Source organism: Coregonus lavaretus (assembly GCF_964263955.1).
Source record: "Coregonus lavaretus genome assembly, chromosome: 23".
Lineage (NCBI taxonomy): Eukaryota > Metazoa > Chordata > Actinopteri > Salmoniformes > Salmonidae > Coregonus > Coregonus lavaretus.
In genome coordinates, this window is record NC_140010.1 from 1,074,491 (window position 1) to 1,088,761 (window position 14,271).

Here is a 14,271-nt window from a genome sequence, read left to right on the forward strand (position 1 = left end):
CTAAAATGGATATATATATTTTTAAATCCTCATCAATTTACACACAATACACTGGTCTTTACTCAACTAATAAAGCCTCGTATCACGCAAGCCATTTTAGCGTGTGTATGCTGAAGGTGCAGAGCACAGGAGGTTGGTGCCACCTTAAATGGGGGGGACAGGCTCGTGGTAATGGCTGGAGCGGAATCAGTGGAAAGGTATCCAATCCATCAAAACACATCGGTTGCATTCCAGTAGCTCTTTTCCAGCCATTATTATGAGGCGTCATCCCCTCGCAGCCTCCACTGGGGCAGATGTGAAAGACCAGGAACAGGCCACGTACCAAGCGTTGGTGAGAACGTGAACCTGTGCGCAGTTTGACTAGACTACTGATATTGCCTGGGGTTGTTAGGCATGTAACATCACATGCAGATCAATGACAGTCAACAGTTACATGAAGAAGAGCTGTTCAGTTGTCAGAAAATATGAGGTATTTTCGGAAGGTAGAAAGTAATATGGGCAACCCCAAAAAAATGTAAACCGGCTATTTTCTGACCAATGCATGCTACATTTGGATCGGATAAGTCCGCGGACTGATCCACTTATATTTTAAACCATTTGAATCGGGGACTGATGCGTATTGGTGAATCATTACATCCCTAGTCAGAACCATAGACCACATGGTCAGATCTGAGGGAGAAGTCATAGTGCAATGTAAAGGGTGTTTATTGTAAAGAGTGTTATGTTTCTTTATAAGACAGTGACAACATGATGGTTCATATTCAACATTATTGAAACACTAATAACAGCCAATAATCAGGAGAATTATGTCACATAGGCCTATTACCATGTTAATAATATCTTAATTATCTACAATTATGTACAGTACATGAGATACAGACTGATACAGGGTGATTGACTGATACAGGATCACACAGGGTGACACAGGGTGACACAGGGTGACATAGGGTAAGGCTGATAGGACGAGAGCTGACAGATATACAGAGTTCAGCCTCTATATCGACACCAACCCTTCCATGAATTCATATTGATTTATATTGATAGCATTCTGATCAGCGTTCTCAAAAACAGTTCTCCAAACATCTACTGTCTGTCTACAATCATACACCCGTCCGTCCGTTGCCATGGGCTGGTCTCCGCGGTGCTGGGTTGGTCTCCGTAGCGATGACCTTGTTTCCATAGTGATAGTTAGAGCTTAGCCTTGGGTTTTAGCAGCTCTTTCAGAGTGTCCAGATTCTCTCCCTCTGGGGCTGCAGGCCACGCACTGTGATCTACACGCGCGCACGTGAGAGGTAGGTTATGCACTCGTGTATAATTGTACAAGTAAGTAACAGTGTGTGTGTACCTACCTGGTATTTCCCACATAGAGTGGTAAAGACTCTGTCCAGCGTCCACCCTCAGAGTGGCTCCAGAGATGTAGGAGGCGGCAGGAGACAGGAGGAAACACACTGCTGGAGAGATCTACACACAGAGAGGGAGAGGGGAGGGACCGTCAGTCTCAAAGAGGGAGCGAGACCGTCAGTCTCAAAGAGGGAGCGAGACCGTCAGTCTCAAAGCGGTCTGAAGCACTCTGTGTGCATGCCGTATGTACATAAATGATGTGTGTGTACCTCCTCTGGGACCCCCAGTCTTTTAGCAGGGCTGAAGGGAATAGACATCTTAAACAGTGTTGGTCCAAACTCCTTATAGTTCTCAACAGCTGTCTTGGAGATGATGGTGCCCTGGAAGCGGAGACAGAGTGACTGACTGGCTTTAAACCCAGGGTCTTCTGTGGCTAGGTGCCATAAGACTGTTAGCCCACTGAGCTTAAGTTAAGGTTTTGAGAGATTTGGGAACAGCTCAATTACAATTCATGCACACCGTGAACACACACACACACGTACGTACCGGTGCTATGGCGTTGACTCTGACTCCAGACACGGCCCATTCGATGGCCAGAGTCTTAGTTAAGTTATCTACAGCGGCCCGCGCTGCTCCGGTATGACTGGCCAGAGACAATGCAGACGTCAGGGTGTGAGGGCAAGGTCCCCTCAGTAAGGTAGGTAGTGTGTAGAGTTGGTAGTAGGTAGGTAGAGTTGGTGTTAGGTAGGTAGGTAGTGTTGGTGGTAGGTAGGTAGAGTTGGTGGTAGGTAGGTAGGGAGTTGGTGGTAGGTAGGTAGAGTTGGTGGTAGGTAGGTAGGGAGTTGGTGGTAGGTAGGTAGAGTTGGTGGTAGGTAGGTAGGGAGTTGGTGGTAGGTAGGTAGAGTTGGTGGTAGGTAGGTAGAGTTGGTGGTAGGTAGGTAGAGTTGGTGGTAGGTAGGTAGAGTTGGTGGTAGGTAGGTAGAGTTGGTGGTAGGTAGGTAGAGTTGGTGGTAGGTAGGTAGGTAGAGTTGGTGGTAGGTAGGTAGGGAGTTGGTGGTAGGTAGAGTTGGTGGTAGGTAGGTAGGGAGTTGGTGGTAGGTAGGTAGTGTTGGTGGTAGGTAGGTAGGGAGTTGGTGGTAGGTAGGTAGTGTTGGTGGTAGGTAGGTAGGGAGTTGGTGGTAGGTAGAGTTGGTGGTAGGTAGGTAGGTAGGGAGTTGGTGGTAGGTAGGTAGAGTTGGTGGTAGGTAGGTAGGGAGTTGGTGGTAGGTAGGTATGTAGAGTTGGTGGTAGGTAGGTAGGGAGTTGGTGGTAGGTAGAGTTGGTGGTAGGTAGGTAGGTAGGGAGTTGGTGGTAGGTAGGTAGAGTTGGTGGTAGGTAGGTAGAGTTGGTGGTAGGTAGAGTTGGTGGTAGGTAGGTAGAGTTGGTGGTAGGTAGGTAGAGTTGGTGGTAGGTAGGTAGGTAGAGTTGGTGGTAGGTAGGTAGAGTTGGTGGTAGGTAGGTAGGTAGAGTTGGTGGTAGGTAGGTAGGTAGGTAGGGAGTTGGTGGTAGGTTGAGTTGGTGCTAGGTAGGTAGGTAGGTAGGTAGGGAGTTGGTGGTAGGTAGAGTTGGTGCTAGGTAGGTAGAGTTGGTGGTAGGTAGGTAGGTAGGGAGTTGGTGGTAGGTAGGTAGTGTGTAGAGTTGGTGGTAGGTAGGTAGGTAGGTAGGGAGTTGGTGGTAGGTAGGGAGTTGGTGGTAGGTAGGGAGTTGGTGGTAGGTAGGTAGTGTGTAGAGTTGGTGGTAGGTAGAGTTGGTGGTAGGTAGAGTTGGTGGTAGGTAGGGAGTTGGTGGTAGGTAGAGTTGGTGGTAGGTAGGTAGTGTGTAGAGTTGGTGGTAGGTAGGTAGGTAGAGTTGGTGGTAGGTAGTTAGTGTGTAGAGTTGGTGGTAGGTAGGTAGAGTTGGTGGTAGGTAGAGTTGGTGGTAGGTAGGTAGTGTGTAGAGTTGGTGGTAGGTAGGTAGTGTGTAGAGTTGGTGGTAGGTAGAGTTGGTGGTAGGTAGTGTGTAGAGTTGGTGGTAGGTAGGTAGTGTGTAGAGTTGGTGGTAGGTAGGTAGGTAGAGTTGGTGGTAGGTAGGTAGTGTGTAGAGTTGGTGGTAGGTAGAGTTGGTGGTAGGTAGGTAGGGAGTTGGTGGTAGGTAGGTAGAGTTGGTGGTAGGTAGGTAGAGTTGGTGGTAGGTAGGTAGTGTCTCTTATCAGATTAATTATTGTCAGAGTGTGAGTCAGAGAGAAATAGAGATAGGTCATTGTGTGTGTGGGAGAGAGAGAGACTCACGCCATGCCTGGGAAGCCTTTCCACATATCAGCGATGATGTTGACGATCACTCCTCCATTCTCCTTCATCCATGCAGCATACACTAGGAAAAAAACACACATCACATTACACACACACATCACGTTACACACACACACACACACACACACACACACACACACACACACACACACACACACACACACACACACACACACACACACACACACACACACTCCTACCTTCCTTGCAGCAGTGGAAGGTTCCAGTGAGGTTGGTGTCTATGACAGCCTTCCATCCCTTAGATGAGGTGTGTTCTGCTGGGCTGCTGAACTGGCCTCCGCCGTTATTTACCAGGTAGTCTATACGGCCATACTGCTGCAACACTGACAAGACCAGAGACTTCACCTACATACACAGAAAAGGTTTACTTTGACACACCGCAGGTTAGTGTGTGTGCCCCTTCCTCAACGTGGAAGTTACAGGATGAGTGTGTGTAGACCGACCTCCTCCTCGTTGCGTATGTTACAGGCTATAGGGGTGACGGAGGCAGGGCTAGACGGAGGTATCCTCAGCCTCAGCTCCTCAGCTGCAGCCTCCAACCGCTCCACCTTCCTACTGGAGATCACCACGTTACAGCCTGAGACACAGACACAGACAGAGGACCCCCACATTTGGCCATAGTGATCATGTACCTTGGAGTTGAGTACAGAAATACACCCAACTACACCTTCAGAAACCTCTCAGCTAGATTTGTAAACAAAACGTGAATATTTGTATTTATTACGGACCCCCCCAATATTATATATCGTGTGAGTACTAACCTTTACTGCCAAATGGTATTCACACATGTAGTAGCTACTAAAACGCCATGCCAATTTAATATTGCCTTTTGAACAGAGATCAGTGTATCTAGGGTAAAGTTCACTCAGTGCTGCTATAACCTAGCTAGAGACTCTGCCGGTGTCTAAACGCGCACACACAGAGTAAGCGATACGTCTGAACACAACACACCACCTACCCAGCTGCAGCAGCTCGTTGGAGATGGCTTTGCCGATGCCGGTGCCTCCTCCCGTTACCACCGCCACTTTGTGGTTGAACAGCCCCGCTTTGAACACACTGGAGACGGCCATGTTTCTTCTTGCTACTCGGTGCTGGTCACGTGATCTGTCGTATTTTCGGGCGAACCTCTCCTGGATTCAGCGGGTGTTAAAGCCAACTGAAGTCCTTCAGTTACAACACACCCCCTATGATAGATCCTACAACATTGTCTCTAAGTGTTGTGAGAAGTATCCTTTACTGCAGTTGTAAACTACCTACAATACAGCCTTTAGGCTTTCCTTGTGCCTCAAAACGAATGGGTAATCCACTGTCTACGGAGTTGAGTGCACAAGCCAAGCAGCACCAACCTAGCACATTGAACTATGGTTGAGAGCAGCATGTGTTCAGTGTTGCACATTAATCTAGAAATGTCTGAGCATTTACTCCAACCCTCTATGCAGATCAGACCCCTGAGAACCAGTCAGTGAACATTTACTCCAACCCTCTTTGCAGATCAGACCCCTGAGAACCAGTCAGTGAACATTTACTCCAACCCTCTTTGCACAACATTCGGAAAGTATTCAGACCACTTGACTTTTTCCCACATTTTGTTACAGCCTTATTCTAAAATGGATATATATATTTTTAAATCCTCATCAATTTACACACAATACCCCATACTGACAAAGCGAAAACAGTTTTAGGAAAGTTTGGAAAAAAAATTAAATAGCAAAAACAAATAACTTATTTACACAAGTACACAGACCCTTTGCTATGAGACTCGAAATCGAGCTCAGGTGCATCCTGTTTCCAATGATCATCCTTGATGTTTCTACAACTTGATTGGAGTCCACCTGTGGTAAATTCAATTGATTGGACATGATTTGGAAAGGCACACACCTGTCTATATAAGGTCCCACAGTTGACAGTCCACGTCAGAACAAAAACCAAGCCATGAGGTTGAAGGAATTGTCCCTAGAGCGCTGAGACAGGATTGTGTCGAGGCACAGATCTGGGGACGGGTACCAAAAAATGTCTGCAGCATTGAAGGTCCCCAAGAACACAGTGGACTCAATCATTCTTAAATGGAAGAAGTTTGGAACCACCAAGACTCTTCCTAGAGCTGGCCACCCGGCCAAACTGAGCAATCAGGGAAGTAGTGTCTTGGTCAGGGAGGTGACCAAGAACCCGATGGTCACTCTGACAGAACTCCAGACTTCCTCTGTGGAGATGGGAGAACCTTCCAGAAGGACAACCATCTCTGCAGCACTCCACCAATCAGGCCTTTATGGTAGTGGCCAGACGGAAGCCACTCCTCAGTAAAAGGCACATGACAGCACGCTTGGAGTTTGCCAAAAGGCAACTAAAGACTCTCAGACCATGAGAAACAAGATTCTCTGGTCTGATGAAACCAAGATTGCACTATTTGGCCTGAAAGCCAAGCGTCACGTCTGGAGGAAACCTGGCACCATCCCTACGGTGAAGCATGGTGGTGGCAGCATCATGCTGTGGGGATGTTTTTCAGCTGCAGGGACTGGGTGACTAGTCAGGATCGAGGGAAAGATGAACGGAGCAAAGTACAGAGAGATCCTTGATGAAAACCTGCTCCAGAGCGCTCAGGACCTCAGACTGGGGTGAAGGCTCACCTTCCAACAGGACAACGACCTTAAGCACACAGCGAAGACAACGCAGGAGTGACTTCGGCAGAGCTCGGACTTGAACCTGATCGAACATCTCTGGAGACCTGAAAATAGTTGTGCAGCGACGCTCCCCATCCATCCTGACAGAGCTCGAGAAGATCTGCAGAGAAGAATGGGAGAAACTTGCCTGTATTTGGTCCTCTGTAGCTCAACTGGTAGAGCACGGCGCTTGTAATGTCAGGGTAGTGGGTTCGATCCCCGGGACCACCCATACGTAAAACAAATGTATGCACGCATGACTAAGTCGCTTTGGATAAAAGCGTCTGCTAAATGGCATATTATTAAAACTCGAGGCTGTAATCGCTGTCAAAGGTGGTTCAACAAAGACCCTCAAAATTGTCAAAGACTCCAGCCACCCTAGTCATAGACTGTTCTCCCTGCTACCGCACGGCAAGCGGTACCGGAGTGCCAAGTCTAGGTCCAAAAGACTTCTCAACAGCTTCTACCCCCAAGCCATAAGACTCCTGAACAGCTAATCATGGCTACCCGGACTATTTGCACTGCCCCCCCCACCCCATCCTTTTTTACGCTGCTGCTACTCTGTTAATTATTTATGCATAGTCACTTTAACTCTACCCACATGTACATATTACCTCAACTAGCCGGTGCCCCCGCACATTGACTCTGCACCGGTACCCCCCTGTATATATAGCCTCCCTACTGTTATTTTATTTTACTTCTGCTCTTTTTTTTCTCAACACTTTTTGTTTTATTTTTTGTTAAAAATAAATGCACTGTTGGTTAAGGGCTGTAAGTAAGCATTTCACTGTGATGTCTGCACCTGTTGTATTCGGCGCATGTGACCAATAAAATTTGATTTGATTTAAAGGGTCTGAATACTTATGTAAATGTGATATTTCAGTTTAATAAATGTGCCAAAATTTCTAACCAGTTTTTGCTTTGTCATTATGGGGTATTGGGTAGATTATTTTTAATCCATGTTAGAATAAGGCTGTAATTTAACAAAATGTGGAAAAGGTCAAGGGGTCTGAATACTTTCCGAATGCGCTGTAACCATCAGTCCCAAGACCCCATCAATTTATCACACTTTACCTTCATGTCCAGCCCTTATATTTAGCCTCACAATTAAAGTGTTTTACCATTTTTCAGGAATGTTTCCACTGTATTCATTAGGATCAGATTTAACAGCTTGTTAATCGTACAGAAGAAATGAAATCCAATGGAACAACCCAGAAGTCTGGAGCTCAAACAATATTTTAAAAGGGGTTTGGACGTCCGTTAGCGGGACTGTAGGAGGGAACGTTCAGACACGCCGCTAAGGTGGCGGGCAACAAGTACTGTAAGTTACAACTAGTAACAGCAACACAACTAGTAACAGCAACACAACTAGTAACAGCAACACAACTAGTATAAGAGAGAGACTCGGGTGTTCCGCTCTAGACTGCTTTTTATTGTGGTAGATGTTCGACACAGCGTCCAGCTCAGAAACTGTACACAAACAGGTGACGGTCTGGTCCCCCTCTACTGGTCTTTCAGCTCCTTCAGTCTCCTGATGGCCGACTTCACTGTGACTGCAGACGTCGTGCTGGAACACAGAGGGGAACACCAAAGGGGAACAATGGTTTAGCACATACAGTGGAAACATACTGAACAGAAAAGCACTGGAGTCACAAGACACCAAGGGCCGGGCAGTTTCCCGGACACAGATTAAGCCTAGCGCTGGGCTAGTCTGTCTGGTAAACCAGCGGGCTACGGATTGCACAGTCAACCCAGATCAGATAAAACTAGGACAACTCAAAGCCCCATGTGATTACAGACTACAGGCACATCCTTCCTAGGACAAATCAAGCTGTCAAATTGGTTGTTGATCATTGCTAGACAACCATTCTCAGGTCTCGCCATAATTGACTTAAATCTGCTGCCAATAGCAACTCCGGTGTAGATTTGGCCTTGTATTTTAGGTTATTTTCCTGCTGAAAGGTGAATTCTTCCTCTAGGATTTTGCCTGTGCTTAATTAATTTTTTATCCTGAAAAACTCCCCAGTCCATAAGAATTACAAGCACATCCATAACATGATGCAGCCACCACTGCCTGAAAATATGGAGTGGTACTCTCTAATATTATTATTATATATTATTACTCTGTGCCCCAAACAGAGCACTTTGTATTCAGATTTTTTTTGCAGTATTACTCTATTGCCTTGTTGCAAACAGGATGAATGTTTGAATATTTTATTATTTTTACTCTCAATGAGGTTAGTACATGGAGTAACTACAATGTTGATCCATCCTCTGTTCCCTCCCATCACAGCCATTAAACTCTGTTTTAAAGTCACCATTGGCCTCATGGTGAAATCCCTGATCGGTTTCCTTCCTCTCCGGCAACTGGGTTAGGAAGGACGCCTGTATCTTTGTAGTGACTGGGTGTATTGATACACCATCCAAAGTGTAATTAATAACTTCACCGTGCTCAAAGGGATATTCAATGTTTTTTTTACCCATCTACCAATAGGTGGCCTTCTTTGCGAGGCATTGGAAAACCTCCCTGGTCTTTGTGGTTGAATCTGTGTTTGAAATTCCCTTCCTGACTGAGGGACCTTACAGATAATTGTATGTGTGGGGTACAGAGATGAGGAAGTCATTCAAAAATCATGTTAAACACTATTATTGCACACAGTGAGTCCATGCAACTTATGTGACTTGTTAAGCAAGTTACTCCTGAACTTATTTAGGCTTGCCATAAGGGGTTGAATACTTAAGAAATGTCAGTTTCTCATTTATTAATTTTTAAGAATTTAGAAAAACATAATTCCCATCCAATTGGCGATAGATTTATGCGCATATTCTAGAATCCGCATAAAGAAAAAATAAGTGAATTTTCCCACCAGTGTTTCCACCCAACAGACTTCTTGTGGATAAAAGTCAGCGCGTGCTGACGTAGTGCTCACAATTTACAGTTTCATTTTGATGTACCGAATAAACATCTCGAGTTCAATGTGTTTCCATTGCATTTTTTCATAAAACTTGTGTTAAATAGCAAATCTCTGGTCTTTGGCACATGCGCTCCAGCCAACAGCTTGCAGATAGTGCGGGTAGAGTAGTCTACATGAAATTATGGATAAAAGCGAGAATATTTTTTATTTGTTAAACAGCAGTTAAGCATTGATCATCATGTCACCAGAATAAGACCCTCGATATTTATTGGAAAGGAGCATCAAGCTCCTCACTGTGCACTTTCACCACCCTGTGAAGTTTATCATAATTTATTTCATCTGTAACCTAATAAACTGCATGGTTTCCAGAGTCGTAGTGGGAGGACCACACACCATATCATCTCGTGCCTCCAAGTTCACTTCAATATGATGGTTATTATATCAATATTTGGCAAACTGCCATTTCGCGCATAATTAATTTTACCGACAGAAAAATATCCCACCGTGTGGAACGAACAAATAATGTCGCATTTATAAAATTGTACTGAAACTTCCGGTTTCCATCACAGGTGTCGAGATTTTTTTTATATGTATGACTTGACTCATAAAAACTGTGGATGGAAACGTGATTACAGACGCATAGTATCATCGGAGGGGGAGATTCAACCAGGGGATAGATGGAGAAGGCACCCACCCACAGTCCAGATACACAGGTCTATGTCTCCATCCTCACACTGAGATACTTACTTGTATGTCCAGGCGCCTCCAGCAACAGTCTTCATGCAGGACCCACAGTGCCAGATACCAACAGCCCTCCTCTTCATCTTAGTCTGACGAATAAACACAAGTATCGTTAGTAACGTCCGTCCTGTCCTGTCAGTAACGTCCGTCCTGTCAGTAACGTCCGTCCTGTCAGTAACGTCAGTCCTGTACCGTTAGTAACGTCCGTCCTGTCCTGTTAGTAACGTCCGTCCTGTCCTGTCAGTAACGTCAGTCCTGTACCGTCAGTCCTGTCAGTAACGTCAGTCCTGTACCGTTAGTAACGTCCGTCTGTCAGTAACATCCGTCCTGTCCTGTCAGTAACGTCCGTCCTGTACCGTTAGTAACGTCCGTCCTGTCAGTAACGTCCGTCCTGTCAGTAACGTCCGTCCTGTCCTGTCAGTAACGTCCGTCCTGTACCGTTAGTAACGTCCGTCCTGTCCTGTCAGTAACGTCCGTCCTGTACCGTTAGTAACGTCCGTCCTGTCCTGTCAGTAACGTCAGTCCTGTACCGTTAGTAACGTCAGTCCTGTACCGTTAGTAACGTCCGTCCTGTCCTGTTAGTAACGTCCGTCCTGTCCTGTCAGTAACGTCAGTCCTGTACCGTTAGTCCTGTCAGTAACGTCAGTCCTGTACCGTTAGTAACGTCAGTCCTGTACCGTTAGTAACGTCCGTCCTGTCCTGTTAGTAACGTCCGTCCTGTCCTGTCAGTAACGTCAGTCCTGTACCGTCAGTCCTGTCAGTAACGTCAGTCCTGTACCGTTAGTAACGTCCGTCCTGTCCTGTTAGTAACGTCCGTCCTGTCCTGTCAGTAACGTCCGTCCTGTCCTGTCAGTAACGTCAGTCCTGTACCGTTAGTAACGTCCGTCCCGTTAGTAACGTCCGTCCTGTCCTGTCAGTAACGTCCGTCCCGTTAGTAACGTCCGTCCTGTCCTGTTAGTAACGTCCGTCCTGTCCTGTCAGTAACGTCAGTCCTGTACCGTCAGTCCTGTCAGTAACGTCAGTCCTGTACCGTTAGTAACGTCCGTCCTGTCCTGTTAGTAACGTCCGTCCTGTCCTGTCAGTAACGTCAGTCCTGTACCGTTAGTAACGTCCGTCCTGTACCGTTAGTAACGTCCGTCCTGTACCGTTAGTAACGTCCGTCCTGTCCTGTCAGTAACGTCAGTCCTGTACCGTTAGTAACGTCAGTCCTGTACCATCAGTAACGTCCGTCTGTCAGTAACGTCAGTCCTGTACCGTTAGTAACGTCAGTCCTGTCCTGTCAGTAACGTCAGTCCTGTACCGTTAGTAACGTCCGTCCTGTCAGTAACGTCCGTCCTGTCAGTAACGTCAGTCCTGTCAGTAACGTCAGTCCTGTACCGTTAGTAACGTCCGTCCTGTCCTGTTAGTAACGTCAGTCCTGTACCGTTAGTAACGTCCGTCCTGTCCTGTCAGTAACGTCAGTCCTGTACCGTCAGTAACGTCAGTCCTGTCAGTAACGTCCGTCCTGTACCGTTAGTAACGTCCGTCCTGTACCGTTAGTAACGTCCGTCCTGTCCTGTTAGTAACGTCAGTCCTGTACCGTCAGTAACGTCCGTCCTGTACCGTTAGTAACGTCCGTCCTGTACCGTTAGTAACGTCCGTCCTGTCCTGTCAGTAACGTCAGTCATGTACCGTTAGTAACGTCCGTCCTGTACCGTTAGTAACGTCCGTCCTGTACCGTCAGTAACGTCCGTCCTGTACCGTTAGTAACGTCCGTCCTGTCCTGTCAGTAACGTCAGTCCTGTCAGTAACGTCAGTCCTGTACCGTTAGTAACGTCCGTCCTGTCCTGTTAGTAACGTCAGTCCTGTACCGTTAGTAACGTCCGTCCTGTCAGTAACGTCCGTCCCGTTAGTAACGTCCGTCCTGTCAGTAACGACCGTCCCGTTAGTAACATCAGTCCTGTACCGTTAGTAACGTCTAACAGTCTAAGCCGTTTAGGGGGGGGTTCTACTAAGCTAACATGATATTGTTGTACGATGGTCATACCACGGATCATTTTGCTGTTTGATAAAAAAATGTAGGACCCCTTTAAAGGTATCACAAGGCCTGTACCTTGCCACAGAAGGAGCAGGTGTACTTTGCGTGCTGGCTGATCTCAATCTTCTTCACCATCTTCCTGAGCGACGCGCCGTAACGCGTGCCATATTTACCCACGATCCCCACCTTCTTGGTGCGCTTGGCCTGAGGAAGAGGGAGACACCAAAGTTACAACACTTCATACACAATTAATACTCAAACTAGCAACCCCCATCCTACGGCGTTAGCCTTTATGGTGGGAAATACCTCTCATTCCATAACATATTGACAAATACCTCAACAGTGGCGCTGAGGACAAACACTTAGCGAACATTAGCAGGGTTATATTAAAATAGCCGGGGTTCAACCAGCCTATGACCTGTCATGGTGACCGGGCGAAGCCGGAGCACCCCACTCAAATCTAACAACTATCTGCACAGCTCGGTTGTTGTCAACAAGGCAGCATGATCCATCATTCAAACTAGAAAGGCAAACAATGCGTTTTTATCAAAAGCAATCAACTTTGCATGTGAAAATACATAATGCTACTCATTAAGCTACGTGCTAACCTACATCACTTGTTTTGAGCAGACTTCGCCATTCGCCAGAATGGGACATGCCCGAGAGACAGCTCGCTTCCAAAACGAATGCAATCCCTTTTCACCCGGTGCAAACTACGGCTACCCAGGCCAACTCAATCCCTTTTCACCCGGTGCAAACTACGGCTACCCAGGCCAACTCAATCCCTTTTCACCCGGTGCAAACTACGGCTACCCAGGCCAACTCAATCCCTTTTCACCCGGTGCAAACTACGGCTACCCAGGCCAACTTAATATAATCCCCATAATACTAGTAAGGCAATGACCTCACCAGCATTTTCTCAAACATTACACAACTTGGCAAGCCAACTACCCACATTTAACTAACCATGCACTAGCCAGCTAACTAGGACTTTGATTTCTTGGCATATAGATAACATGGTGGATATATCTAGATAGAGAATGCTCTACAACCACGCTCGGGAATACAGTTACATTTGTGCAAACATTAGCTAACGTTAACAAGCCGATGATGACCTCAGTCTACTCCGGCGAGGACACACACTGTGGCAAGTAACTAGCCTTTACAGATAGTTCAACTACTGTAGCTATTGACATAACCAAGCATGGTTCGTGACTGCTGCAGATAACGTTACAAAAACCACAAACACATACTTGTAACTAGCTTGCTAACGGGACCCCATTTTAACCATGCACGTACTGTGCGGCCATTTCTATGACTACCAGGTATGCGAACACTAGAAACATGTATTTTGGCCATTCGTTCTCAAAAATATCTGCAATAACTTGTGGAGCGAATTATATAACCGGCCATCAGATAAATTGTTCTACCAGTATTCGCTTTAGATTAGTTAGATGGGTGTGGATTAGGAAGGGGACATGTTCGTCTCACCATTGTAGTTCAGGAGACGTAGGTCCAAAGAGGAGGCGCACAGGACGCAGGCGCAATTTACCCCTGTGGTATGAGTTGCATTGTGGGATGTTGGCGCCGTTCACTCTCCCCGCTCAGCAACGCTTCCACTGCTAGTGGTGCACGACTCCAGTCTTTTCGGAGTCAACTCCGACTCTTGTGATTGGAGTTGAAATGAGTCGACTTTTGCTCGACTCCGACTTCTGTGGTTGGAGTCGTAGGAGTCAACTCGTGCACACTGAAACGGATGCGCGCACACAGACACACCATCTCATTATTGCAGTCCTACTAGGAAGACTACATTTGCGTTCTATAAAATGACTATTTTGTTTAAATATAGAAGGTGATGTGTAGGAACTATAATATTTCAGTTATATTTGTGCTGTGTGCTGCCTTGACAGATCCCATGGGATGATGCTGCGCACTATTCTGATAAACATATCCCATGTTATAGCCCTATTTATACCACTAGAGAGGTCCTCTGTAGCTCAGCTGGTAGAGCACGGCGCTTGTAACGCCAGGGTAGTGGGTTCGATCCCCGGGACCACCCGTATGTAAAAATTTATGCACACATGACAGTAAGACGCTTTGGATAAAAGCGTCTGCTAAATGGCATATTATATTATATTAGAGGTTGGTTTTGTAATTATTATCCAAGCATGTGCATTATTCCAGAGGAGGATTCACACAGGATGAGTTTTTCCAAACTGCCCCCCGTCATTATTTTTTAAATTCTATTTTTA

General features: G+C 46.4%; 2 protein-coding genes across 2 annotated transcripts; both read right to left on the bottom strand.

Moving 5' to 3' along the window:
• Nucleotides 1–689: 689 nt before the first annotated feature.
• On the bottom strand, nucleotides 690–5,047 carry LOC311098634 (peroxisomal trans-2-enoyl-CoA reductase-like). Its single transcript, XM_084139165.1, has 8 exons — nucleotides 4,648–5,047; nucleotides 4,133–4,266; nucleotides 3,869–4,034; nucleotides 3,648–3,729; nucleotides 1,888–1,984; nucleotides 1,611–1,721; nucleotides 1,350–1,461; nucleotides 690–1,271 (listed from the first exon to the last, which is right to left on the bottom strand). The coding sequence occupies exons 1-8, from the start codon at nucleotides 4,757–4,759 to the stop codon at nucleotides 1,189–1,191; spliced, it is 897 nt and encodes a 298-aa protein (XP_083995291.1). The 5' UTR covers nucleotides 4,760–5,047; the 3' UTR covers nucleotides 690–1,188.
• Nucleotides 5,048–7,757: 2,710 nt separating this feature from the next.
• rpl37a (ribosomal protein L37a) lies at nucleotides 7,758–13,587 on the bottom strand. The gene is made up of 4 exons (XM_084139499.1): nucleotides 13,511–13,587; nucleotides 12,095–12,223; nucleotides 10,009–10,091; nucleotides 7,758–7,913 (listed from the first exon to the last, which is right to left on the bottom strand). Exons 1-4 carry the CDS (start codon nucleotides 13,511–13,513, stop codon nucleotides 7,850–7,852), a joined length of 279 nt encoding a protein of 92 aa, XP_083995625.1. The 5' UTR covers nucleotides 13,514–13,587; the 3' UTR covers nucleotides 7,758–7,849.
• Nucleotides 13,588–14,271: the final 684 nt, after the last annotated feature.

Bases quoted from the DNA above. Each gene is read 5' to 3' on its own strand.
- LOC311098634 (XM_084139165.1), bottom strand. From the start codon at position 4,759: ATGGCCGTCTCCAGTGTGTTCAAAGCGGGGCTGTTCAACCACAAAGTG. The intron at 1,722-1,887 runs GTACGTACGTGT...CTCCGCTTCCAG, and splicing joins GAGTCAACGCCATAGCACCG to GGCACCATCATCTCCAAGAC. The intron at 1,272-1,349 runs GTAGGTACACAC...GCGCGCGTGTAG, and splicing joins CTCTATGTGGGAAATACCAG to ATCACAGTGCGTGGCCTGCA.
- rpl37a (XM_084139499.1), bottom strand. The intron at 10,092-12,094 runs GTACAGGCCTTG...TTTATTCGTCAG, and splicing joins CCTGCTCCTTCTGTGGCAAG to ACTAAGATGAAGAGGAGGGC. The intron at 7,914-10,008 runs GTAAGTATCTCA...TCTGTGTTCCAG, and splicing joins GGAGGCGCCTGGACATACAA to CACGACGTCTGCAGTCACAG.